We start from the raw sequence: 24,922 nt of genomic DNA, 5'->3' as shown, positions 1-24,922 counted from the left end.
AGTATTAAAATAGTAAAGAAAACAAAAAAAACAAAGAAACATTCTACTATCTAAACCCGTTTTAAACTCTTTGCCCCCCAACCACCCCCCTCCCCATACTTCCTCCCTGGAAGCATCTGTCGCCCAACTTCTCAACCAAAACTTAACAGCCAGAAGGACTGTCGTTGGAGTGGACTGATGGACCCCTACATTTTGTAGGATCAATTGCAATTTGGCAAGTCTGGTTCAAGCTTTGCGCGGTGTGCGCTGAGGAGTAATAACGCCACCTGCGGCATCTCCTCCGGAGTCTGCGGGTGTGTACCCGGTCCCAATTCCTTTGAGTGTGACTCAGTGGGAGCCCACCATTTCAAGCTACCCAAGCACCGGGGATTGGCTCAAGCGGTTGTCATCCGCGGCTTGCGTTGTGTCCCGGGGCATCGAGGGCCTGACGGGGACTCCCTCAGTCTGTGTATCGGGGTCACGAGCCGCCTCGTCGTTGGGGGGGATACCTGAGTCCCTCTGCCTTCTCCTACGGGATCTGGTGCGCCTCCGGCTCCTCCGGGGTCCCTCCACGGGGGGGCCCTCGCGAGGGGTCACCCGAGTCGGTTTCATGGGTCCCCTCCGGGCTCCGACACCCTCCTCTGTTAGCCAATCCCACGCATTCTCAGGAGACTCGAAGAAGTACGCTTTTCCAGCCATGAGGACTTTAAGTCTTGTGGGGAAGAGGAGCATATATGAGAGCTGCATTGCTCTGAGCTTTTGCTTTACGTGCTCATATGATCGGCGGCGGGTCTAGACTTCACGGGTGTAGTCTGGGAAGATTAAGATCTTGTGGTTCTCCCATTGGAGGTCCTCGGTACGCCTCGCTTCTTTAAGGATATTGTCTCGGTCTGTGAAATTAAAGAAGCGTGCAATCATCGGGCGTTTAGGGCCACCCAGAGGGGGGCATGGGGCGAGGGCCCTGTGGGCACGCTCGACCGCGAACCAGGCCGAGAGCGTTTGATCCGGCATCCAGGTCTTGATCCACTGCTCCAGAAATTCGGAGGCCTTATCTTCTTCCACGCCCTCAGGGAATCCGACAAAGCGCAGGTTGTTACGCTTTGATCGGTTTTCGGCATCTTCTGCACGGCATTGCAACTCGCTGGTTCGGGTTTGTAGCTGAGCCACCTTAGTTTTAAGATCGGATAGCTCATCTTCAGTCTGGGAGACGCGGGCTTCCACATCGGTGATGCGACCCACCGCATTTCTGAGACCTTGTCGAATAAGACCCATGTCCTCTCGCACTTCCCCGATTTTGGTCTCTACGGCTGCTTGTGATGATTGGATTGGCTGGAGGATGGCATTCACTCCGTCCATAGCGGGGCCTCCACCGGCCGCGTCTCCCCCCCCCCCCGGGGACCCACCGATGTCGTGAACTGGTCGATCTTTTGCTGGGAGGCCGGGGGTTATTTGTTTGCGTTGTCTTTCCCCATCTTGATGCGGGGGCGGAGGTCAGATGTATGGTTCCTTAGGGTGGTCCGGCACGTGCGTCAGGGCGGTTAGCCGTCGGTGAGGTTTTTCCGTGATGGGTAGGTTTATGCAGTCACTGTCCTTTGTTTGAAGTACGCTGGCCGCCGGTGCATTCCTCCCCGGAGGGGACCGGGCCCTTAGTTTGGTGGGGAGAACCTCGGGGGCACCTCAGCGCGCCCTGGATTTCGTTGGGTAGCCACCCGCTCAGGGTCGCCGGGGTCGTGGATTCGGGGGCACGTTGTCCCGGTGGTGGGTCTGCCGCCGCTCCGGCTCGGGCACCTGGTCCACGGTTAGTGATGGTGGGTATACATTGATCAAGTTGCAACTGCGTGGACCAACGGAGGGTTCAAAGGATTTTGCTATTGCCTGCTCGGCTCGTTTCCACCTCAGAGGATTTTGCAGCAGGCCCCACTTATTCTGGGCCCCAGAAGGCGGCCCAGGATTCCAGGTTCCTCTTACTTTGGAGCCTTTTCGTTTGTCCTCATTTAGGGTTATTTTACTTCCAGCGCTCAGGGCCCTGCGCAGCAGTCACCCATCTAGCTCATCGTGTTTCACGGCACATTGCTCTCCTCATTCGGGGGGGCCAGGGGGTTCTCGCCGTAGGGGACGTTCTTCTTGCGCCTCTCTCACCGCCCGGCGAATTTCAGGGGTTGCCTCCCTGTTCCTTGTGGCGTTTCAGGCACTGCGTCGTCCCAGCAGCTGGCCCCGGCGCATCCATCGCCCCTTCAGTTCGCCGCGGGCCCCCGGCACGCCGCCCACTCCACCCGGACGCCCCCACTTGGACTCCCCGGCCGCCGGGTGGGCCAGCGCCCCTCCCGCGTCTCTCCTTCCCGTCCGGGTGGATTCCTGGGGGGGACCCCTCTCAAGGCGCCGCGCCGTCCCAGCGCACGGGTCCGGCACGGCCAACGCCCCTTCAGCTAGCCGCCGGTAGCCCGCACGCCGCTCACCTCTCCCGGGGATCCGGAGGGGCCATTCCGCAGGGGGGGATTCCCTTTAGCGGCTTCCTCACCGCTCGGGCGGGTCTCGGAGGATCCCCTCTTCTAGGCGGCTTGGACGCTGCGGCTCCGGATCGGCGCCACCGGGTATGCGTGTGACGCAGCCCGGGGCATCAGGAGCCTCGCTTGTGGGCCAGGTTAGCGCCACCTCACCAGCTCACGGGGGCCCGTGCCCCGAGGTCCAGCGCCGGCTCTTCTTCGTTCCCCACGGCACCCAGGGCCCAAAGCATCCACATCAGGGGGCAGATCGTTCAGCATCGGCCTCCTCGAGGCGGTCCAGCTCCGACGGCCATTTTAGCGTTCGGGCCGCGGCTCACGAACGGGGTCTGATCTCACCACCGCTCACCTCATCGGGACCCCAGTGGGAATGGGGAAACCGCGGGGACAGCTGGCGCGGCACCTCCAAATTGCCAAATCGTGGTAATTTCGGGCGGATGACGGAGGGGTCCAGAGCACTCTCAGAGTGTGACCGCCATCTTGACGCCCCAAGCCACGCCCCCTGCCTCAAGCATTTACTGTGAGCCAAAGACACATGTGGAAACGATGGAGGAAGAGAAAAACGAAACAGCATCTCACAGGGAGAAAGCTGCAAGAGTGAGCTGAAGGGGCAGGAGATGCTGTAAATCGATTAAAGAGGCCTGAAAAGCTGCCTCAGTATTCGGTGCTCGCACATTGAATTGCAGCAGCCCGTGTTTCAGAGGAGAGCTCTGGGCACCGGCATACTTTTATTTACAAATTATGCACTGGGAGAGAGTTTTGTCTTGACGTGTTGTAGCAGGGTTGGGTTTATTCACCTCGCAAGTGGTCTAAGTGCGCTCTTAATCAGTGGATCAGAAAGCCTTTAGGGCTCGACAGTAAGTCCAATGTTCCATCATGCATGCTTTTTTTCTAAATGATCTTCGATTTGCAGTGATATCACAAAGTCACTTAGCCCTTTTGATGCAAAATGTGTGGGGGCAGATCGAAATGATAATTTGAATGCTCCAGTGCTCACTAGGTTTTTCTTTCAGATTTCTTCTAATTGCTATTCTAAACTGGAACTTAGAATCTGATGCATTTTGTTTTTCAAACATTCACAGGGAGAACAAGACCACACATTAGCAACATACATCCAGGTTAGACAGCAGAAGAGGATCCGCCATTCCACTGGTAGTCATGAGTATTTTTTTCTGGCAGCAAAGTATGGCATACAAGTGTGTTCTTGAGCCACCAAGTAACAGTGAGATAAGTCTTTGACAGTGAATACTCTGTAGCATGTGGGATCAGCTGTAATATGGCCCTCAGGAGGTGTGGTATCTTACCTTGGAACACTGAGCCAGGCAGCAAAATCAGTGGGTTTTGGGGCAGAGGGTGGTTAGTAAGAAGGTATCCATACGTATGTCTGTACTGGTAAAGAGTGGTTGTAGGAGGCCAGAAGGTGCAAACAGGCCCTCAATGTTCAATCAGTGCTGGCCTTGAGAAAGTCGTCTTGCAATCTCTGACATTCTTTTCTAGAAACTTTCAGTAACTCTTAGAACTTGAAACAAAAAGACTCCCAATAGATGACAGTTGGTGTACAATCAGCAAGGTGTGTGAATTAGAGGGGTGCAATTCATAAGCCCCTGATGCACCTCTTGGGAGTTCCACTTCTCCCAAGACTAGGATCTAAGAAATAAATGAAGGAGTAAACTACAAGGCAGTGAGAGAACCTGTTGCTTTCTTTCAACTTCATGCATAACTAGGTCCCAAGGGTTGGGCACGGCAGAAGACAGATTGCTAATGAACTACAACTACAGTGGTCCATCAGGGATACAGTGACACAATTTGTATTGCAATAGCTCAGCTCAAGAGAAGAGTAACTATGAAATCAGGCAACTGGTCCAAATGATATTACTTTAGAAGAGCCGCCACTGCCTTAACTGGTAATCGTTTCCTTAGGTAAGTAACCATTATATAAAGTGGGCAAGCATACATATTCTGTACTAACCTGTAGGAAACCCTTGGGGCGAAAAGTTGATGGAGAGAGCGGAAGGCACGTGACTTCTGTTGCACTACCTTACCCTGAACTTCAAGAAGGAGGCGGGACCTAGCGTTTATTTGCAAAACAGTTCACCGACAGTCCACCGACTTACATACTGTCTACGAGGCATGACAATGTAACAATAATGCCTCAGTAATGAGACAGAATGACCTTAATACGGAGTTTGGGTTTTGCTTTGGGACTTTAGTGTTTTCAAAGGGAATGCATGAGACAGCGCAACTGTGTGGTGATAGTAGGAACTGTGGTCCAAGGACACGCAGAAGGCTTAGACAGGTTTTAGAAGGGTCAGAAAAGACTAATTAAACGCTGCTTTAGAAGAATGCGTTCGTTGACATCTGTGAGAGTTCTAGTTTCGGCTCCTCACTTGACTGAATTGAGTCTTACTGAGGGAATTAAACTCATCTCGGGGTCTTCAGCTGCCAAAATTGTGAACAATCGGAAAGTAACTAAAGACGAGGATCACGCTATATTAAAAATGAAATATAAAAAACTGGCAGCTTCGTACGTGTAAACTGTTCAATCAGGCTGTGAAACTGCCCTCTGTTTTAACTCACTAAAGAACGTATCTGCAGCTGAACAGAGAAAAAGATTGATGGGGGGAGCATACGTGAGATACTACATAAGGCCAATAAATCTAGAGAACAAGCAGTCGATGGATGCCGAGGCCTCTGTCACCTACTTCAAAATGGATGCCAATTACATGACGTTTGTCGTTTATTTAGTATGTATGAGACACAATTTGCTTTACTAGTGAATACTATTTTTTTTTCTTTTAAATTGCAAAAAATGGGCGAAACAAAATTTCAAAACTTTAGATGATTTTTTTTTTTTACTTATTTTCCCCTAGTTCCCCACTTTAAGGATTAAATGAAAATAGAAATCCAGAACGCCGGGCTTTTACCTGCGAGGTTACCTCTGCATCGTTTAATCGAAATATTCGAGACAATGACACGATCTCCTTTCTGACAAGAGGCTTGCCTGGAAGAGGTATCCCGCTCTTCATTTCCCCCTCCCCTGGGAGGACCTTCTGACTGAAATGCGTGCTCATCACCACAGGCGATGTATCATTATGGAGAATTAATTTCTGCCTGAAAAAAAGCAGATAAAACAATGATAATTAGGCGCATATTATTTTTACAACAAATGTGAAAACATGAACATGAACGCATGCATATGTTTCAATAAAGTCCAAAACCAAAAAGCGTTAAGTATTTGTGTATTTCAGTTGATTTTTATTCCAACGATATTTGTAGCAACCACGACAGCAATCATAGCGCCTGTTATACGAAATGAAAATTCCTTCCCTTGGAAGTACTTTTTCTCCTTCAGTATTGCCACTTTCATGTAATTTAATTAAAACATGTTCTTGCCTTATTAACATTTCACCCAAACAAAAGTTGTACAAAAATAAAACGACTGGACAGCCTCCTCTTACTTGTAAAGGCTGATAATGTTCAGTCAGTCCCGACTATAAAGCTTTTTGTCAGGGATTAACTGAGCCTCACTCCTGGAAATGCGGAAGCCACAAATACATACAGAAGAAGGTTTGTGAATCAAGCCCAAAGTAATTTACCGATGCGACCATAAACACGCAACATATCTGGGGTTTAGCCTATGCTTTCCTTCAGACAAACCCAACAGACTGGACCTTAACAAAGAGGCACCCTGTTCCCTTGAGGTGGGAATGTAGGATTCGAGCACCCATTTCAGAACTAAGATTCGCCATGGTTCCTGTGGGAGTAGCAAACACATCCTACCAGAAACACCAGAGTGAAAGTTTAATGTGGGGTGTGGTGGCATCTGACCCAGTGGACACACTTTACAGGGCTGTGGTCCTAGCCCCAAGTATCCTGCACCATTCTACCCTAAGAGACATGGCGGGCAGTGAAGATTCTGGCACCATGCTCTTTGTTCTTAAAAGCACAATAATTGGTGTCCAGCTCTATCTCGGGTGCTCATACACATTGCTGTAGCGGAGTTCCGAGTGCTCAGGGGGGTAATCAGTGGCCACAAGGACTGACAGAACTGAGGCCCGTAGTCAGAGCTGAAGACACAGAGAGGCGGCGGACAGGAGTGCAGCACCTGGGATCTTCCATAGGCTGATCCACCGTGGAGTGACCCACAGTGAAGATAGGACTGATGGTACGCCAAGGCGGCTGGGGGAACAGCAATGGTGAGGCCCCGGCCCTGTGATCAGAAAGAAGAGGTACTCTGAGACCAACTCACCACTGTACTCGGAGACATGATGGTTAAGGACAACAACGTGGGCCTGCAGGCCATAAAAGACCAAAATAGAAAAACCCCAAAGTCTAATCTGGCTCCCCATCCTCGGTCGCTGTCCCAGACACTGGCCGCAGAGAATACATCGAGCAAAACAAGTGTGGCCATGGGCACTATCCTTCATGCCATTCTTGCTTCCCCAGAGTAACGGGAAAATAAAATAGTTAAGATAACCACAAATGTGTAACTGCTTAGCCAGGATTTTTGGAACACTACTGACTAAATGACAATGGCAGAAGGCTAGATACTTCAGACTATAGTCACTCATTTCTCCCTCAAACAGACAGCAACCAAGAAGGTGACATGAATGAATGAGCCATCTGTATAGCACACAGATATTAAAAAGATGTCCCGGCACTACCAAAACTCAAAAGAGGACAGGGCTGGCTTAGAGCTGCAGAGTATTATGAAAGAACTATGGTCCTGATTACAACTTTGGAGGAGGGTGTTAATCCGTCCCAAATGAGACGGATATCCTGCCCACCGTATTATGAGTTCCATAGGATATAATGGACTTGTAATACGGCTGGTGGTATATCCGTCACATTTGGGACGGATTAACAACCTCCTCCAAAGTTGTAATCAGGCTCAAATTCTTTAAACGAGTTTTGAAAATGCATTCGTTGGACGAGGCACAAACATTAAGCAGAACGGAATTCCACAGTTTAGGGGCCCCAAAAAGTAAAAGAATGCCCACCTAAACGTGCGTGTCGCACTGTGATTAGGGAATCTTGGGAGGCCTGGAGGGGCAGTATGCACAGACTGTAGTTCTCTGATAAATAGGGCCACGTTATCAGATGCACTGTAGGTTGACAGCATTTGAACTGGAATCGCTGACGCCCCAGGAGCCAATGAAGATTCCTCAGTTGTGGAGGGATAGATTCTTGTCTGAGAAGACTGAGTAATGCCCACATACAGGAAGTTTGCATTATCCAGCCGAGAAGTGACAAAAGGGTGTATGACGATATTTCTGGTATATTCTGGAATCATGATAAGCATCTTTTAAAAGCATTTTAAGGGAGCAAAACCGGAATCTGTAACAGCTCTAACTGGAGTGCGGACAGAAAGATCCCTTTCGAATTTAGCAACAAGAATTCTCGTCTCATACACTGGGGTTAGGTGGGGAAGTTGGTGGCCACCAGGCACTTGACCAAATGGAAGGTGAACACTTGAAGAGAAGTATTTAGTTTTAGCCGAATTAAGTTTTAGACATCTCCTCTTCGTCCATTACGCAGCTTTCACTAGGTAGGTTTTAAAGGAGGCCTGTAGCTCACCATTGGTCTGAAGAAAGGACAGCAAAAGTTGGGTGTCATCCAAATAAGATATCACCTTTAGACCAAAAGGCTGGAAAAGGCTCCTCAAAGGAGCCTTGTAAACATCAAAGAGAGTAGGCTCAAGGCAGATCCTTGGGGAACACTGTGACAAATGCTTGCTAGAAGGCATAATAGGAGGAATGTGGACGGATTGGTGGTGGTCAGATAAGAAGGGCTTAAGACGAAGTGAGGCAGAGCCTCAAATGCCACTCCTCACCAGCCGTTCTAACAGCATTGAATGAGAGACGGTGTAAAAAGCAGCTGAGCGATCCAATAGTTTCATGGCTGCTACAATGGCGTAACCCAAAATGATGCCCCCCGAAGAATGTGATGAGGGATCCAGGCATCTCCCAGATTGCACGGATATGCATTGATCTTGGGCTCAATGGGGGCCCTCTGAATGGCTGCCCCCACGCTCCTACGTTCCAGGGGACTGCTCGGGAACTCAAAGTGGCTTTCCCAAGCATGTAACTATTTTTTATTCCATGTCACTGCATGTATTTTAGAGGGTGAGGGGGTCCTTCAAAACAAGGAACCCGGGGGACCCCCGCACAACAGTGGCTGTGGGGGCTTCTGCTACACCTATGGGCTGCTACTTGACCTTCATAAGGTTCAGTTTGAAGAATCCACTTACTTTCGGCATAGCAGACTCTGTGCTATGACACAGCCAAAAACCGGAGTGGCCGATCAATGAAGGCCCACGAAAAGGAAAAAGTTGCATTACTTTTGATGGAAAATATGTAGCCTTCCTCCATCATGGAACTGGTTGCCTTGAAGGTGGCACAGTCAAACTCAGAAAAGTAAATAATTGAAATCCAACCGCCTATGTAGTTCTGGGGATCTAAGTGAGGCTAGAGAATTCAGCAGAATTGCAACAACTATATCAGTTGAGGAAGCCGTCAAGATCTAAGCTACTGTAAGGAAAACTATATCCTATTTGTCAGATTAGTTGAAAAACATCCAGTGCATGTGTAGCCAGGGATCTAGCATTGATCAAACAAGCATTAACACTGTTTGAAGTGGCTTGTTTGAAGGGGCCCACATTATTTGGTCTAGGTACCCCTGACGCTCCCCTCCTCACTGAAGGGTCTCTATAGGGTCAGGCATTGATTGTGGCATTACACTGAGCACATGAATAGAGATCTAGTGAGGAGTTTACACTCAGCTTACACAGACAAGGTCTAGCAAGATTTGGTGTTTTCAATTAATTGGAAGTATAAATAAGCTTATCATCAATGTCGCTTGTCAAACCAGTAGCATGGTAAGTGCTGGACTTAGGCCGGACGAGAATGGGTGCAGACGGGCTTGTCTTTGGCGCGTCAACAATGAATTTATAGAGTCTAGAGTGTGCTGAAACAAAATGGCAGCGCTAGAGAATAACATCAACTAAGCATCTTCAGGACTACGTGGAAGATGCAGAGAAACATTTGCCCCAATAATATAAGGACTATAGGGATCCCAGAGGATGCTTCTGGCTTTAGTCATTGGTGCCTAAATAGGAACTACCCACCTACTTTGAGGTTGAGCAGGCACACAAAGCCTTGTTGCTCAGTCTGCTGATCCCAGCCTCCAGAGGGACAGTCATCTTCAGGCTGTTAAATTACCAATGTAGATCAGTAACATCACTCCTGATATTACAACACTGGGTAATAAAATATATACAAAGAACCTCAATAATGACCTTAAACACAATCCACTATTCCAGCTCTGTCAATGTAAGGTGACCTCAATCAGAGACTACTATTGCATTACTGGGACCCACAGCCAGAAACTCCAGCCATTCCAGGAGTAACCTAGATACAACCATTCTGCAGCTGTACCTCAGTCACACCCTGATGTACCCTAGCTATTCAGGGGACTCAACTCCATCATTGCATTGTAATCCTGATCTACAGCAACTAAAATCCTGCTATTACTCTCACCCAGTGTAACAAGGAGTCCCATTAGAAGAAAGGTCAAACCCATCCTTGCAGACATCTACAGTGTCCGATACACTTGTTGCCTCTGGAGCTAGGTTCGCCTAAAAGACATGCCAGCCGATGTGTGGTGACCTGTCTCAGGGAAGATGGTTCTCAATGTAGGCATGGGTCTTACGCAAGCTGGCCAGGAAGCTGGCCCTTAACACTTATCAAATCCTGGGCTGTTCTCCTTCAGTGTTACGAAGTAGACGAAATGGGTGGGGACATGCAGACATAAAGGACGAAAGCCATGTCAGACCCTTTCTCAATACACTAAATGGCACTAGGAAAGGATGGAGTCCACTCTTAAGAGAACAGAAAAGACTGACACTTTCCACTCCACCTATAGACAAGTGAGATCTAATTCTTTTTCCATGCTCTGAGCCAAGAAATTGGTTCCAGGTAGTTGAACAACAGTTTAAAAGGTTATGGTCAGAAGGACCGATCTGACTGGGGACTCCTACATTAAGTAGCCCTTCTCCCTCAGTCGGATTGACAAACTGGAACTGACAGGAATGATCCCGACTTCTCTTTAATCTTTTTCTCCAGGGCTACAGTGAGGACCAGTACCCTTCAAGGGGAAATCATCGCCTGGGAAAGAGCCATATGCTATGCTCTGGATTTCTGCCTGGGTACATGGTCTAAGAAAGATGATATAACTCTAAAGATAGCAAAGGGGGGTGATCCTGAATAGTGGGTGACCAGTTTTGGTAAACCCTAGAGGACCTTTATTACATATTCTGAAAGAATGCACCTGGGTAAGTAAAGGAGGAACGTATTGAGGCATGAAGAAATGTACCTAGGCCTTTTCCTGCAGTATACAATAAAGAAGACGCTGCCTAAAGTGTGTATTGTGTGCATATTTCACCCCAATGGCCAACACCTAGGCAAACTTCTGATCATACACCCCAATCCTGACGTGTTCCCTTTCCCTGCTATTATAATACTAGGGACCATAACTACTGCACCTCACTACTGATATGAAGCAACCCACAATATTGCAGTATTTGGATCCTCACAAAGCTGTGCCAAACACCCTTTTTAAGCAGTGGGAACAAGCAGCTCTACCACTCTCAGTTCTGTAATAAAGAACTCCCGTTTCAGTAGATGCAAGGCCAATTGGCTGCCTTACCACTGCAGCTCAATTCTGTCAATCACCACTCACTATCAGATATGCAACTAGTAGTGACATACACCTAAAATGCGCTGTTGTTGCATATCAACCCAGAACTTGCACTAAACTTTGCTGTTCCATTACTAGGTCACAAATAATTATGGAATACAGTGCTAACAGAGTATATTGTGAATTAATGAGGTGTCAGTTGTATATTTTTTCATTTAGAGGAGACAATAATACACTGCCATAAAACTTTAAATCACAATAAAGGAGAACCATACAAATAGGGACAGGGTAACCTATCTACAAGAAGAAACGAGCATTAGCAAGAGCTATTAGCTTTGCCAATGTGTTTTATCCATGTTGTACATCGGCATGGCTGCTGTTCAGCATGGCTAAAAAGTTAGTGGCGTAGAGGAGACTGGTGTGGAGTGTTACAACGTGGAACGGCGAAGAGTGGAGTAAAGTGTTGTAGAGTGGAGTGGCAGAGAATGTTGCGTATTGGGGTGGCATAGTGTGGAGTTGTGTAAAGTGGCATACACTAGCATGGCGTAGAGTGCACTGGTATAGAGTTTTGCAGAGTATAGTTACACTGAGGGCAGTGATAATGAATTCAGTGGTGTACATTAAAGTGGTGCATAGTAGAGTACAGTGGTGCAGAGTGGAGTGGCACAGAGTAGAATAGAATAGAGTGGTGTAGGGTGGCGCAGTGTGGCACAGAGTGGAGTGGCATAGAGTTGAGTGATGCAAAGGGCAGTGGAGTAGAGTCGAGCGGAATAGAGTGCAGTGGCATAGAGTGCACAGTACAGTTGAGTGCCAAAGAGTGCAGTGGCGTAGAGTGGTGCAGAGTAGAGTATAGTGCTGGAGAGTGAAGTGGCAGAGTGCAGTGGTGTCGAGTCGGAGTAGTGCAGAGTAAAGTAGTGTACAGTTCAGTGGTAGAGAGTGCAGTGTTTCAGAGTAGACTTTCAGAGTGCAGTGGTGTGGAATTCCGTAGAGAGCAGTGGCGTAGAGTACAGTGATGCAAAGTACAGTGCAGTGGCACAGAGTGCAGTAACAAAGTGCAGTTGGGTAGAGCACACTGGTGCGGAGTGCAGTGGTTAAGAGAACAGCGTAGAGTACAGTGGCGCAGAGTGCAGTGGTACAGAGTAGAGTGCCATTGCGTAGAGTGGCATAGACTATAATGGAGCAGAGTAAAGTGGTGTAGAATGGAGTAGCACAGAGTTCATGGTGCAGAGTAGATTAGAGTGGCATACAGTGGAGTTGAGTGTTACAGAGCAAAGTAGATTGGTGTAGAGTCTATTGGCATGGAGTGCAGTGTTACAAAGTGGCATTGAGTACACGGCGTAGAGTGGAGTTGTGCTGAGTAGATTGGTGTGGCCTATACTGGAGTGGTGTACAGTGCAGTGGGGTACAGGAAAGTGGTGAAGAGTGCATTGGCGTAGAGTGTTGCAGAATATAGTGGTGCTGAGTGTAGTGGCACTGAATTCAGCGGTGTACAATGTAGCACCATAGAATGCAGTGGCATAGAGTGGTGCACAGTAGTGTGCAGTGGTACAGAGTGCAGTAGCGCAGAGTGGAGTGGCGCAGAGTAGAGTGGGACAGAGTAGAATAGAGTGGTGCAGAGTGGCAAGGCATAGAGTTGAGTGATGCACAGAGCAGTGGTGTAGAGTAGAGTAGCATAGAGTTGAGTGGAATAGCGTGCACAGTAGGGTTGAGTGGCATAGAGTGTAGTGGGTTAGAGTGGTGTAGAGCACAGTACAGTGCTGCAGAGTGAAGTGGCATAAAGTGTAGTGGCGTAGAGTGGAGCAGTGCAGAGTAGAGTACTGTATAGTTCAGTGGCAGACAGTGCAGTGTTGCAGAGTATAGCGTCAGAGTGGTGTGGAGTGGGGTAGAGAGCAGTCATGTAGTGTACAGTGAAGTGGTGTAAAGTGCACTGGCCTAGAGTGCAGTGGTTAAGAGTAGAATGGCATAGAATACCGTGGCGTAGAGTGGAGTGGTGCAGGGCAGAGTGCAGGTGCATAGAGTGGTGCAGACTGTAAAGGGGCAGAGTAAAGTGGTGTAGAATGCAGTGGCATATAGTGCAGTGATTCAAAGTAGATTAGAGTGGCGTACAGTGGATTGGCGAAGAGTGCAGGGGCCTAGAGTTGAGTGTTACAGAGTAAAGTGGATTGGTGTAGCGTGTATTGGCATATAATGCAGTGGCGTAGAGTTCAGTGACACAGAGGGAAGCTATGCAGAGTAGTTTGGTGTGGCCTAGCCTAGGATGGTGTAGAGTGCAGTGGCAAAGAGTGTAGTGGTGTAGAGGAGCGAGGTGAAGAGTGCATTGGCGTAGTGTTGCAGAGTATAGTGGCACAGAGTGCAGTGCACTGAATTCAGCGGCATACAATGCAGCATCATAGAATGCAGTGGCATAGAGTTGTGCATTTAAGTGTGCAGTGGAGCAGAGTGGAGTGGCGCAGAGTGGTACATAGTAGAATAGAGTGGAGTGGCATAGAGTGGTGCAGAGTAGAGTGGTGCAGAGTGGAGTGGCATGGAGTTGAGTGGCGCAAGGGCATACAGTAAAGTGGCATACAGTGCAGTGGTGTAGAGTGCAGAGTAGAGCTGAGTGGCATACACTGTAGTAGGGTAGAGTAGTGAAGAGTTCATTATAGTGCCACAGAGTGAAGTGGCATGGAGTGCAGTGGCGCAGAGTGCAGCAGTGCAGAGTAGAGTGGCACAGAGTTCAGTTGCGTAGAGTTCAGTGGTGGAGAGTGCAGTATTGCAAAGTAGAGTGCCTGAGTGCAGTGGTGTAGAGTGTTGCAGAGTGACAGAGAACAATGGCATAGAGTACAGTGAAGCAGAGTACAGTGCAGTGGCACAGAGTGCAGTGGTTAAGAGTATAATGGTGTAGAGTGCACTCGCATAGAGTGGAGTAGAGAGGCATAGAGTGCAGTGGCGTAGAGTAGTCCGTTTCTGAGTAGAGTGAAGTGGCAGAGTGGTGTGGTGCAGGGTAGAGGGCAGCTGTATAGCGTGGCAAAGACTGTAATGGTGCAGATTAAAGTGGTGTAGAGTGCAGTGACAGTGCAGTGGTGCAGAGTAGATTAGAGTGGTGTACAGTAGGTTGGCATAAGGTGCAGGGGTATAGAGTTGAGTGCTACAGAGTAAAGTGCATTGGCATAGAGTGCAGTGTTACAGAATAGCGTTGATTATAGTGGCGTAGAGTGGAGTTGTGCAGAGTGGATTGGTGTGGCCTAGACTGGAGTGGTGTAGATTGCAGTGGTGAAGAGTGCAGTGGTGTAGAGGAGAGTGACAAAGAGTGCATTGGCGTAAAGTAGAGTGGTACAGGAATGCAATGTGTAGCGTGAAGTGGCGTGGAGTAGTGAAAAGTGGAGTGGTGCAGAGTAGAGTGCAGTGATGTGGAGTGGTGCAGAAAAGAGTGGTGTGGCGTAGAGTGGAACATTCACGGTGTGGTAGGACACTGCCACTAAAGACAACACATCATCAATTGAAATGACCATTACGTTTCCACAGACTTACAGTTTTATTAATACAACTATGCAATGCACACATGAAAATGTGATGAAATTGCATCACCTAATGTAATGGTTTGTTTTGATCAGATTAAAATATTTGTTTACAAAACACCTCAGACAATAACAAAAATGTGCTTAATTTGTATGAAAAAATCTGATATATTGTGGAACACTTACACAGTACATTTAAATGTTGTCATGGTCTAGAAAAAAACTATTTCCTACCCCCTATATCCAGCAAGATTGTCACAAAGATCCTCTCACTTTGAAGTCAGAGAAAGAAAAGTAAACAAGCGCCCTTGGAAGACAGCACCTGACATCTGACCTTGATCTTTGATTGGACAGTAAATATGACGAGATAAGAAGATTTACCGGCCTGTTTACAGAAAGGGAGCACTCACAATGATACTTTAAATAAGGTTTGGGCAAGGGAAGGTAAGAACTCAAGCTGGACAGTCTAAAACAAATAAAGACAGCTAATGGAAAGCAAGGAATTGTGAGTTAAAAAAACACAAAGTCAATTGAAGCAACGGGCAGAATGCATTTCTAGGTCAGCTTTCTTAATGTCCCCAAGGTGTCTTTAGCAAACCAGACATTTACACTGTCTGGTAGGCTGTGACCTAACAAAAACACTACTTCCTTAGTCACTTGTTTTATAGGTTAGCACTACCGGTAGGTTAGCCATACAGATCTCCTCAATACAGGGGTTATGCCTCTTCTATAAAAATTCACCACACTGAATCAAAATTGTTAGTAAACTTGCTTTCTCAATCACATGCACAAACATAGAGAATGTTTTTTCACTTTCTTATTGTCCAACTATTTTATCATAGAAGGATTTATTTTGGTATTGTTGTCATAACTTTACCAAAACGAAAAATAATTCAAGTAGAAATGCATAAAATACTTTAAAGAAATGATTAATTCACTCCATTCTTTCACTAATCCTCTCTGTTCAAACCGCATCGATATACACATGGTATCACACACTATAATATTGACGCATCCTTCCTGCATCACAAATCCGATCTCTGAACAATGGGTAACATGCGACTGTCTCCCAGGCATACTTTTGCCAACAATAGCCATCAAAAACTTGATGTGACGTTTCAGTGGTCACAATCTAAGACAACCACCTCCATCAAGACAGCCTCTTTGTACACAGTCTATTACCCTGTTTATCCATACATAAATGTAGAGTACAACACAAAAACTACTGCTGCAAAAGCTGTATATCTGTGGGAAATTTAAAATCAAAGTAATCATAAATGCCTCTACCTACCAACACCATACCTCATCTTCCCAAATTTGAAACAATATATTTTGCCTGACTAGATAACTAAAACATCACACTAAAGTTGTATAAAGATATCTCAGCAAATACTTTTCATCTAGCGGGTTTGTGGTCAGTCAGTTTCCGATATGCCTAATTGTGGAAGGTGTACAATAGCGAAGACATCGCATTTTACTGATTATTAGTGCATATATACCACAGATGTGTGTTTTTCAGAATTGATAGAGGTTTCCCCCATTTCTGTGCATATTTATACATAAAAAGTGGAAAACAATTCATATCATAATGCTTATATTCAGTTAATTCAATTTTGTCATATTTGTCAATGAACACTTAAAATTATTATCTATTTTTGTTTATGGTCACCCAATGGCCTGTCCTGTTCTTAAGTATGTAAAATGCTTGCTGATTAATTTTAAACTTCCACCACTCTTGCAATAGACAATATCCTCGTACCTTTAAAATGCCAAACAGGGGGAAATGCATGAATCGAAAGAGTGCTTATAAATGTTACAATACACTACAATATTACTCCTCTAATCACATATTTGAAGGAGCATTCATATTGGTACCCAATGCAGTGTCTCACTGCTGGGGTTAAACCTGCATTACATTCCTACCCGGTTCCCATACATGTACCTGTTTTGTTCAATGAGGGGAAAAATAAGTACTTTTATATTAATAACTGTATATTTAACTACTACTAGTTGAATGAAAGCTCTTGCCTCGTGATACAAAATAACCCCTAGACGGTGGACTAGGCCTCGTGTACTGTCCAAGAGATACTCGGGGTGTCTAATAGTGACTGGAATTGTTGAGTGTCAAAGTTCCAGCAGCGAATATTCACCTGGTGGAGACATTTCTGGCTATTTTTGTTCTGTGCTGGTTTTGTTCTGATCAGAAGACATGGCAGCTGTGAATGTGGTTGACTGACACCGAACAAAGGTCTTTGGGTTGCTAGTACATTCTATCAAGTTAACACTGTACAATAATGCTGGGAATAGATGAAGGCATTCCCAGGATCCAAGATTTCTGTTTCTGTACGTTTTTCCCATTCCAGATGGGTCCCTCTATGAATATTGGACCACCGTGGAATATTTAGGTAGATATTTCTAGAAGCCTCTGAAGGTGAGCCGTTCTGGTGGAGTAGGCCCGACACCAAGGCTCAGGAAAACATCCAGTAAAAATGTCAAGCTGAGCACCTTGTTATTCTAAAAGTTATACGATAAAATACACCGAAAATGTATGCTTTGTAACAGGTGACCCTGCTTACCCCTATTCAGTTATTCAAATCAAGCAGAAAGGTTCAGGTTTCACAATTATTATGCAACGTCCACATAGGTTGCAATTTTGGTTTAATGACGGAAATGGTAAATATAATCTATATTCCAAAGCACATCCGGTTGGAAACTATGCGATGAGGTAGGAGACTGTTTACTTAAAGAAAAGACGATATGGGTCAAGAAATAAACAGCGCTGACATTTTGAAAGAGGCTTCAAGGAATTTATGTTAACAATAGGCTCGAACTGAGACCAAATGATGTCAAATGTGGTTCGGCTTCCTCCTTTTTGCAACCGAGCTGAAGAGCTGAACTACCACAAACACTGACAGAGGGCTGCACCGCTTCGGCAGGTGCTACAAACACAAAGCTGCTGCTCAATGCTAATGTGGGGTAGAGTGAAAACCCTATCACCTGGGTGGGGCTAACAGTGACATCGGCAAAAACGGCAATCAAAGCCGGGCTAGGTGCTCCCAGGATGAACATACAAGAGAAGAGCAGTGAAATATGGCACAATCCTCTTGATAAACCAAAACTAATGCAAGGCAATTTTACAGCTACTACTTTACACCCACACATCATGAGAAAAACATTGTTGCTGATAGTCAATTTGAGGGGTTGAAGGTGTAATTTCCAGGATCTGGACGCATCTCCTCAAAGCTCAGTTGTAGCTCTATTTTGGAGGCCTTGGGTGGCTTAGAAGCTAGGATATCTGGAGCCTGGGAGGTGCCGACAGGCACGGGGGACTTGTTTGCTATTCCTGGGGCTTTTACCATCCTCGTTGTATGCTGTGCTCCAAAGAAGATCTTGAGGGCACTCACCACTTGAAGGAGTCTGGCCTTGTGGTACTTACACCCTGTGCCAGGTCCAGTTATCCCTTATTAGTAGAATAGAGGTGTGTCTAGCAGCTTAGGCTGATAGAAGGTAGCTATGGCAAAGCAGCTTAGGCTGAACTAGGAGACATGCAAAGCTCCTACTATACCACTTATATCATATAACACAATATCATAAGAAAACACAATACTCAGAGTTACTAAAAATGAAGGTACTTTATTTTAGTGACAATATGCCAAAAGTATCTCAGAGAATATCCTCACTTAGGAGGTAAGTAATATACACAATTTATATGTACACAAACCCAAAACAGGTAAGTAACAGTAAGAAAAGCAGTGCAAAGAATGTAGAATCACAATAGGATGCAATAGGCAAACATAGGTCTAGGGGCAACACAAACCATATACTCCAAAAGTGGAATGCGAATCACGAACGGACCCCAGACCTATGGGAGATTGTAGAGGGTCGCTGGGACTGTAAGAAAACAGTAAGGGTGTCCAAAATACCCCACCCCAAGATCCTGAAAAGTAGGAGTAAAGTTACCCTACTACCCCAGAAAGACACAATAGTCGTGATAGGGGATTCTGCAAGAACCAAAAGCACCAGCAAAACACTGAAGACAGATTCCTGGACCTGAGGACCTGTAAAGGAAGGGGACCAAGTCCAAGAGTCACAAAAGTTTCCGGGGGGGCAGATGCCCACTAAACCCCGGATGAAGGTGCAAAAGGGTTGCCTCCGGGTGGAAGAAGCCGAAGATTCTGCAACAACGAAAAGGGCTAGTAACTTCTCCTTTGGATGGAAGATGTCCCACAGCGTGCTGGATGTTGCAGAAGTGTTTCCAGGCAGAAATACCGCAAACAAGCCTTGCTAGCTGCAAGAGTCGCGGTAGAGGATTTTGGGTGCTGCTGGGGAACAGGAAGGACCAGGATGTTGCCCCTTGGAGGAGGAGACGGGGGCGCTCAGCAACTCAGACAGCCCCCACAGAAGCAGGCAGCACCCGCAGAAGTACCGGAACAGGCACTTAGAAGATCTGTGAACTCAGAGTCACAAAAGGAGGGTCCCACGACGTCGGAGTCCAACTCAGCGGGTTGAGCAATGCAGGACGGATTGCTGGGGACCCAGGCTAGGCTGTGCACAAAGGAATCCTTGGAGAAGTGCACAGAAGCCGGAGCAGCTGCAAATCATGCAGTACACAGGTTTGCTGTCTGGCATGGGGAGGCAAGGACTTACCTCCACCAAATTTGGACAGAAGGGCCACTGGACTGTGGGAGACACTTGGACCTAGCTCTTGTGTTCCAGGGACAAGGCTCGTCAGGATGAGAGGGCACCCAGAGGACCGGTGATGCAGAAGTTTGGTGCCTGCATTGGCAGGGGGAATATTCCGTTGACCCACAGGAGATTTCTTCTTGGCTTCCAGTGCAGGGTGAAGGCAGACAGCCCTCAGAGCATGCATCACCAGGAAACAGTCGAGAAAGCCGACAGGATGAGGCGCTACAATGTTGCTGGTAGTCGTCTTGCTACTGTGTTGCGGTTTTGCAGGCGTCCTGGAGCAGTCAGCAGTCGTTCCTTGGCAGAAGTCGAAGAGAGAAGTACAGAGGAACTCTGGTGAGCCCTTGCATTCATTATCTGAGGAATAGCCCAGAGGAGAGACCCTAAATAGTCAGAAAAGGAGGTTTGGCTACCAATAAAGGAGGTTTGGCTACCAAGAGAGGTAAGAACCTATCAGGAGGGGTCTCTGACGTCACCTGCTGGCACTGGCCACTCAGAGCAGTTCATTGTGCCCCAACACCTCTGAATCCAAGATGGCAGAGGTCTGGGACACACTGGAGGAGCTCTGGGCACCTCCCATTGGGAGGTGCAGGTCAGGGGAGTGGTCACTCCCCTTCCCTTTGTCCAGTTTCCCACCAGAGCAGGGCTGGGGGATCCCTGAACCAGTGTAGACTGGCTTATGCAGAGATGAGCACCATCTGTGCCCATCAAAGCATTTCCAGAGGCTGGGGGAGGCTACTCCTCCCCAGCCCTTCACACCTATTTCGAAAGGGAGAGGGTGTAACACCCTCTCAAAGAGGAATTCTTTGTTCTGCCTTCCTGGGACTGGGCTGCCCAGACCCCAGGAGGGCAGAAACCTGTCTGAGGGGTTGGCAGCAGCAGCAGCTGCAGTGGAGACCCCGGAAAGGCAGTTTGGCAGTACCCGAGTTCTGTGCTAGAGACCCGGGGGATCATGGAATTGTCACCCCAATACCAGAATGGTATTGGGGTGACAATTCCATGATCTTAGACATGTTACATGGCCATGTTCGGAGTTACCATTGTGACGCTACACATGGGTAGTGACCTATGTGCAGTGCACGCGTGTAATGGTGTCCCCGCACTCACATAGTTCAGGGAATTTGCCCTGAAGAATGTGGGGGCACCTTGGCTAGTGCCAGGGTGCCAACACACTAAGTAACTTGGCACCTAACCTTCACCAAGTGAGGGTTAGACATATAGGTGGCTTATAAGTTACTTATGTGCAGTGAAAAATGGCTGTGAAATAACGTGGACGTTATTTCACTCAGGCTGCAGTGACAGTCCTGTGTAAGAATTGTCAGAGCTCCCTATGGGTGGCAAAAGAAATGCTGCAGCCCATAGGGATCTCCTGGAAGCCCAATACCCTGGGTACTTAGGTACCATATACAAGGGAAATATATGAGTGTTCCAGTGTGCCAATGAAGATTGATAAAATTAGTCACTGGCCTGCAGTGACAATTTTAGAAAGCAGAGAGAGCATAAACACTGAAGTTCTGGTTAGCAGAGCCTCAGTGATACAATTAGGCACCACACAGGGAACACATACAGGGCATACATTATGAGCACTGGGGTCCTGCCTAGCAGGATCCCAGTGACACATGGGCAAAAACAAACATACAAACAGTGAAAATGGGGGTAACATGCCAGGCAAGATGGTACTTTCCTACACCACTGTACAGACAACAAGCAAGCTGGCACCCACCAGCTAGGTGGATTGAAGGTGTGGGGCCTTGGTGGCTGAAGGGGGCCACAAATGATCCTAGCTGCTAAAGGTGAAACGTGCAGCAGCCCGTGTGACACTACCTGTCAGAGGCAGCAGACCAGGTCTGCGTTCCCAAGTTCAACTGGGTAACTGGGACCTTTGGTACACAGGAGGAGAGAATTATGGTACTAGAGAGAGTGTGGTGTGCATAGGTTGACTGGCCTGGAGAGGTGTGACTTCTTTATTGACTTCTTGAATTGGGGCCCCTAAAGAAAACATCTTGAGACACGCTGGGAGCAAAGACAGGGTGGACGAGGGCCATCATAGCTCCAAAGGAGCTCAAAGCGACAACCAAAAAAATACAAATAGAGATATGACAGTTTTCCTCGGATCAAGCATTAATTTCAAGCTGGAGGAAGAAGAGACCATTATGAAGACCATGAGCGAGGAGAGCGGCCAGAGGGAGCAATTACCTAATCCTAGCTGCCTTGTGCGTACTGTAGCAAATGATAAGGAGTGTAGCTTACTTGATTTGAAGTCATCCTCTCATCGCTGGAAAAAGGGAAGGAAAAACAGAGGTGGTGCTACAGGGGGCAGTCCAGCAAATCTCGCAACTGGAAACCATGGTCGCAGGGCTAGAGTCAGCAGACAAAGTGCAAAAGTAGTTCACTTCCTGTGTAATCCCTGCAAAGATCTGACTATAAACACAGTTGGAGTACATGGAGGATACTATATGAACTGCAAATCTCCTTTCATGAGTGTCTTCAAGATGGATTCTCGTTGGAGCCCTGTGGCAAATAAGACAGGTTTCTGGTGGAGGAAATTCTCCTCACCGAACTCTCAACAAAGGTCATGTTCCAATGTTCAACTATGCATGACAATTTATGCATTATGTTAATCACAGCACTAACAGTTTGCTTGTTAGGTGATGCACTGAAGTCATGCTAGTGTGCATTCACTCTAGACTAGACATATAAAGCCCTATGGTATCAAGACTAAATTACATGTTTGAAGACTTTACATTATGTTATATTTTAGAGTCTAAACTAATAGTCTGTACTGAAACGATATTGAATTTCTAATAATTTGTTTTTTAAATATGTGTGTAAAAACAATTCTGTACCATACTAATGAAGTGTATTAGCAAAGTTATTTTGAATTAAAGTTACTGCAACATGAATGCTAATGATGAATTATTAATGCTGAATTTATAGTTTGCATATTAAAATGTGTTTTAACTGAATGTATTAATGTGCTGTGTTAATTAATTCGCATTAGCCTAAGTGAAACCTTCCAGGCCCTGTATTCTGTGGCTGCCCAGAAAATGCCAGGTCATCTTCCTAACATATACTTTCTTTCAGACTTCGTTCCCATGAGAAGGCTAGTTTGGTAATAGATGCCCATTGTATTACACATAGGGAGTTGAAGGAATTTGACATTGGATGTGGAACATTCCAGTCTGTGTACTAGCAATTTAAATGGTTGTTTCAATCTCGAGTGGAGCTACATTGAGGGATGCTGTTCTCATGACAGACTTGATAAAATAATGAGTTGTTTCAAGTTGGAGTCGTATACGATTGCTATTGGATGATGCCCCTTCCATGTCAAATGAACTGTTGCACTCACAAATCAGCTTGCCTTATGAACTTTAAAATATTGATACCCGGCTGGTCTTCAGTCAGAGTGAGAGTTTAGAGTCCCTGGTGCCTGAGAAGAATCCCACTTGCTGAACCCCTTGGACTCTGAGAGGTTTCAACCTCTCTACCCTTGCCCCTTTGAAATGCCTTGCTGAGACTTAGAGAGTTTTCCTTGACCCCAAAGAAGAAGAAAACTCTTGAGTGAGCTTCTAAAGGCTGATGCCTTCCTTCTTTTTACTCACCTTGTCAACTCTAATTAGTGACCCGATGGGCAATAATTATTTTTCCAAATTCTTTTTGTCCCTTTTGAGCTTTTTGTGTTTTGCCAACATATGTTCTACCCAGCACGTTAATCCCAGTTTGGCTAATTTGTAGGGTTTACCCTTTCCAAGAGATCTGCATTCAGATGATCTAAATTACAGTGATGCTTGTTAAAACTGAGGAAAGCCTGCTTTCTATCCATCAGATCATTTTGTTGATGTTCTGTGTTATTTTTACTGAATGCCTAGTTCTCTTAATGTTTGTTCCCCTTAACCTGCTTAATTGCCTTGGTCAACCCTTGGTGATACTACATCTTTAAAACTTTGCCTTGAGAATTGTCTGCATGACTTTGAGCTTAAGTTTGTAATACAACTCCTTAACTGTATATTCCTGACTGGGGTTTTCCTTGTATGGTGACATGGGTCATATTGTGTAAGTTATTGGGTTTGTATTAAAATTGGTTGTTTGGTTTACAACACCCTTTTGCTGGTTCCAAAAATCAGTTGACCTCATCAAGCATTAATTCATGTGAAGGATGAAAATGCTTCAACAAGGTAAAGTGATGGCAGAGCTGAGTAATCCCTCAGAAAGAGAGCAAGTGTTGCAAGAAGACAGGAAAAAGAGACACTATGCAACGTGGGAGTAGTAGAAATACTTTATTTCAGCAGTTTGCCCTAAAAGCATACATATAATACATTATAAAATACAATACAACAATAAATATTGGTTTAAATATTATTTACATAAAATCGGCATGAAAAAAGGCCCTCATTACAACCCTGGCGGTCGGTGATAAATCGCCGGTAATACTGCCAACAGGGCGGCGGTAAAAAAAAATGGAATCACGACCATGGCGGACACCGCCAACACAGACAGCCACTTTAACATTCCGACCGCCATGGTGGTAGCAACAAACACCGCGGCGGTAATCGCTAACAGACAGGCGGAAGACACACTATTACAAGGCACCAATCCGCCAGCTTTTCCGGGGCGGTACCAACACCATCAAAAGCACAGCGGAAACAGTCTTTGGAACGGAAACCACTCACCTCTCGACACCCAACGAGGAACCAGGACGCCATGGAGCCCGAGTTACAGGTGTTACCAATGGTGGTTTACCTCCTCATCTACCAGGACATCAAAGACGGCGGCGGCGACCACGGTGAGTACTGCACCTAGCACACAGGGGAGGGGGGAGGAAAAAGAGAGTGACACACACATGCAATACGCAACACTCCCACCCCAACCCTCACCCACAACACCATACACACAAACACATCCAAATACATCACAGATACACCCTGTCATCCCCTGGAAGAACGCAAGGACCAAATGAAATGACTGTAAAAAGTGTAATAATCGAAAATTCAGATAGGCCAAGATAACTTTAAATGATCAGTATATACAAATATTTACAGCAAGTACACAAGTCCGTATACTGTTCCATTACATGTCCGTGGACCAGTGGTTCCAAAAAGCATGGGCGAAGCCCACACATGACACCTGCATCAAAACGGGGAGAACACTGCAGGGGCATCAGGTCAAAAAAGTGGATGGTTTGCCCATTGCTTGCTCCTGGGGAGTGCAAGGCCACAGTCTCTCTAGCGGATGCTGTTCTCCACTAGTTCTGGAGGGGGCTTTGTGCCCAGAGTGCTTCATCCTGCCAAGGACTGGGTTAGTGGATGCTTTTCTCCACTGGTTCTGGAGGGGGCTTTGTGGCCAGAGTCCTTCATCCTGCCAAGGACTGGGGTAGTGGATGCTTTTCTCCACTGGTTCTGGAGAGGGCTTTGTGCCCAGAGTGCTTCATCCTGCCAAGGACTGGGATAGTGGATGCTTTTCCCCACTGGTTCTAGAGGGGGCTTTGTGCCCAGAGTGCTTCATCCTGCCAAGGACTGGGGTAGTGGATGCTTTTCTCCAGTGGTTCTGGAGGGGGCTTTGTGC

The 24,922-nt window shown here is 46.7% G+C and overlaps 1 protein-coding gene across 1 annotated transcript in view; it reads right to left on the bottom strand.

Moving 5' to 3' along the window:
• SPIDR (scaffold protein involved in DNA repair) overlaps positions 1-24,922 on the bottom strand; it is a 1,761,208-nt gene that overhangs the window by 803,243 nt on the left and 933,043 nt on the right. The window contains exon 10 of the mRNA XM_069220129.1: positions 5,405-5,591. Coding sequence (XP_069076230.1) covers positions 5,405-5,591 — 187 coding nt within the window. The remainder of the gene's footprint in view (positions 1-5,404; positions 5,592-24,922) is intronic.

Source organism: Pleurodeles waltl, chromosome 2_2, assembly GCF_031143425.1.
Source record: "Pleurodeles waltl isolate 20211129_DDA chromosome 2_2, aPleWal1.hap1.20221129, whole genome shotgun sequence".
In the NCBI taxonomy this organism is placed as follows: domain Eukaryota; kingdom Metazoa; phylum Chordata; class Amphibia; order Caudata; family Salamandridae; genus Pleurodeles; species Pleurodeles waltl.
The sequence above is the reverse complement of the archived record's forward strand: the minus strand, read 5'-3'. Positions and strand labels throughout refer to the sequence as shown.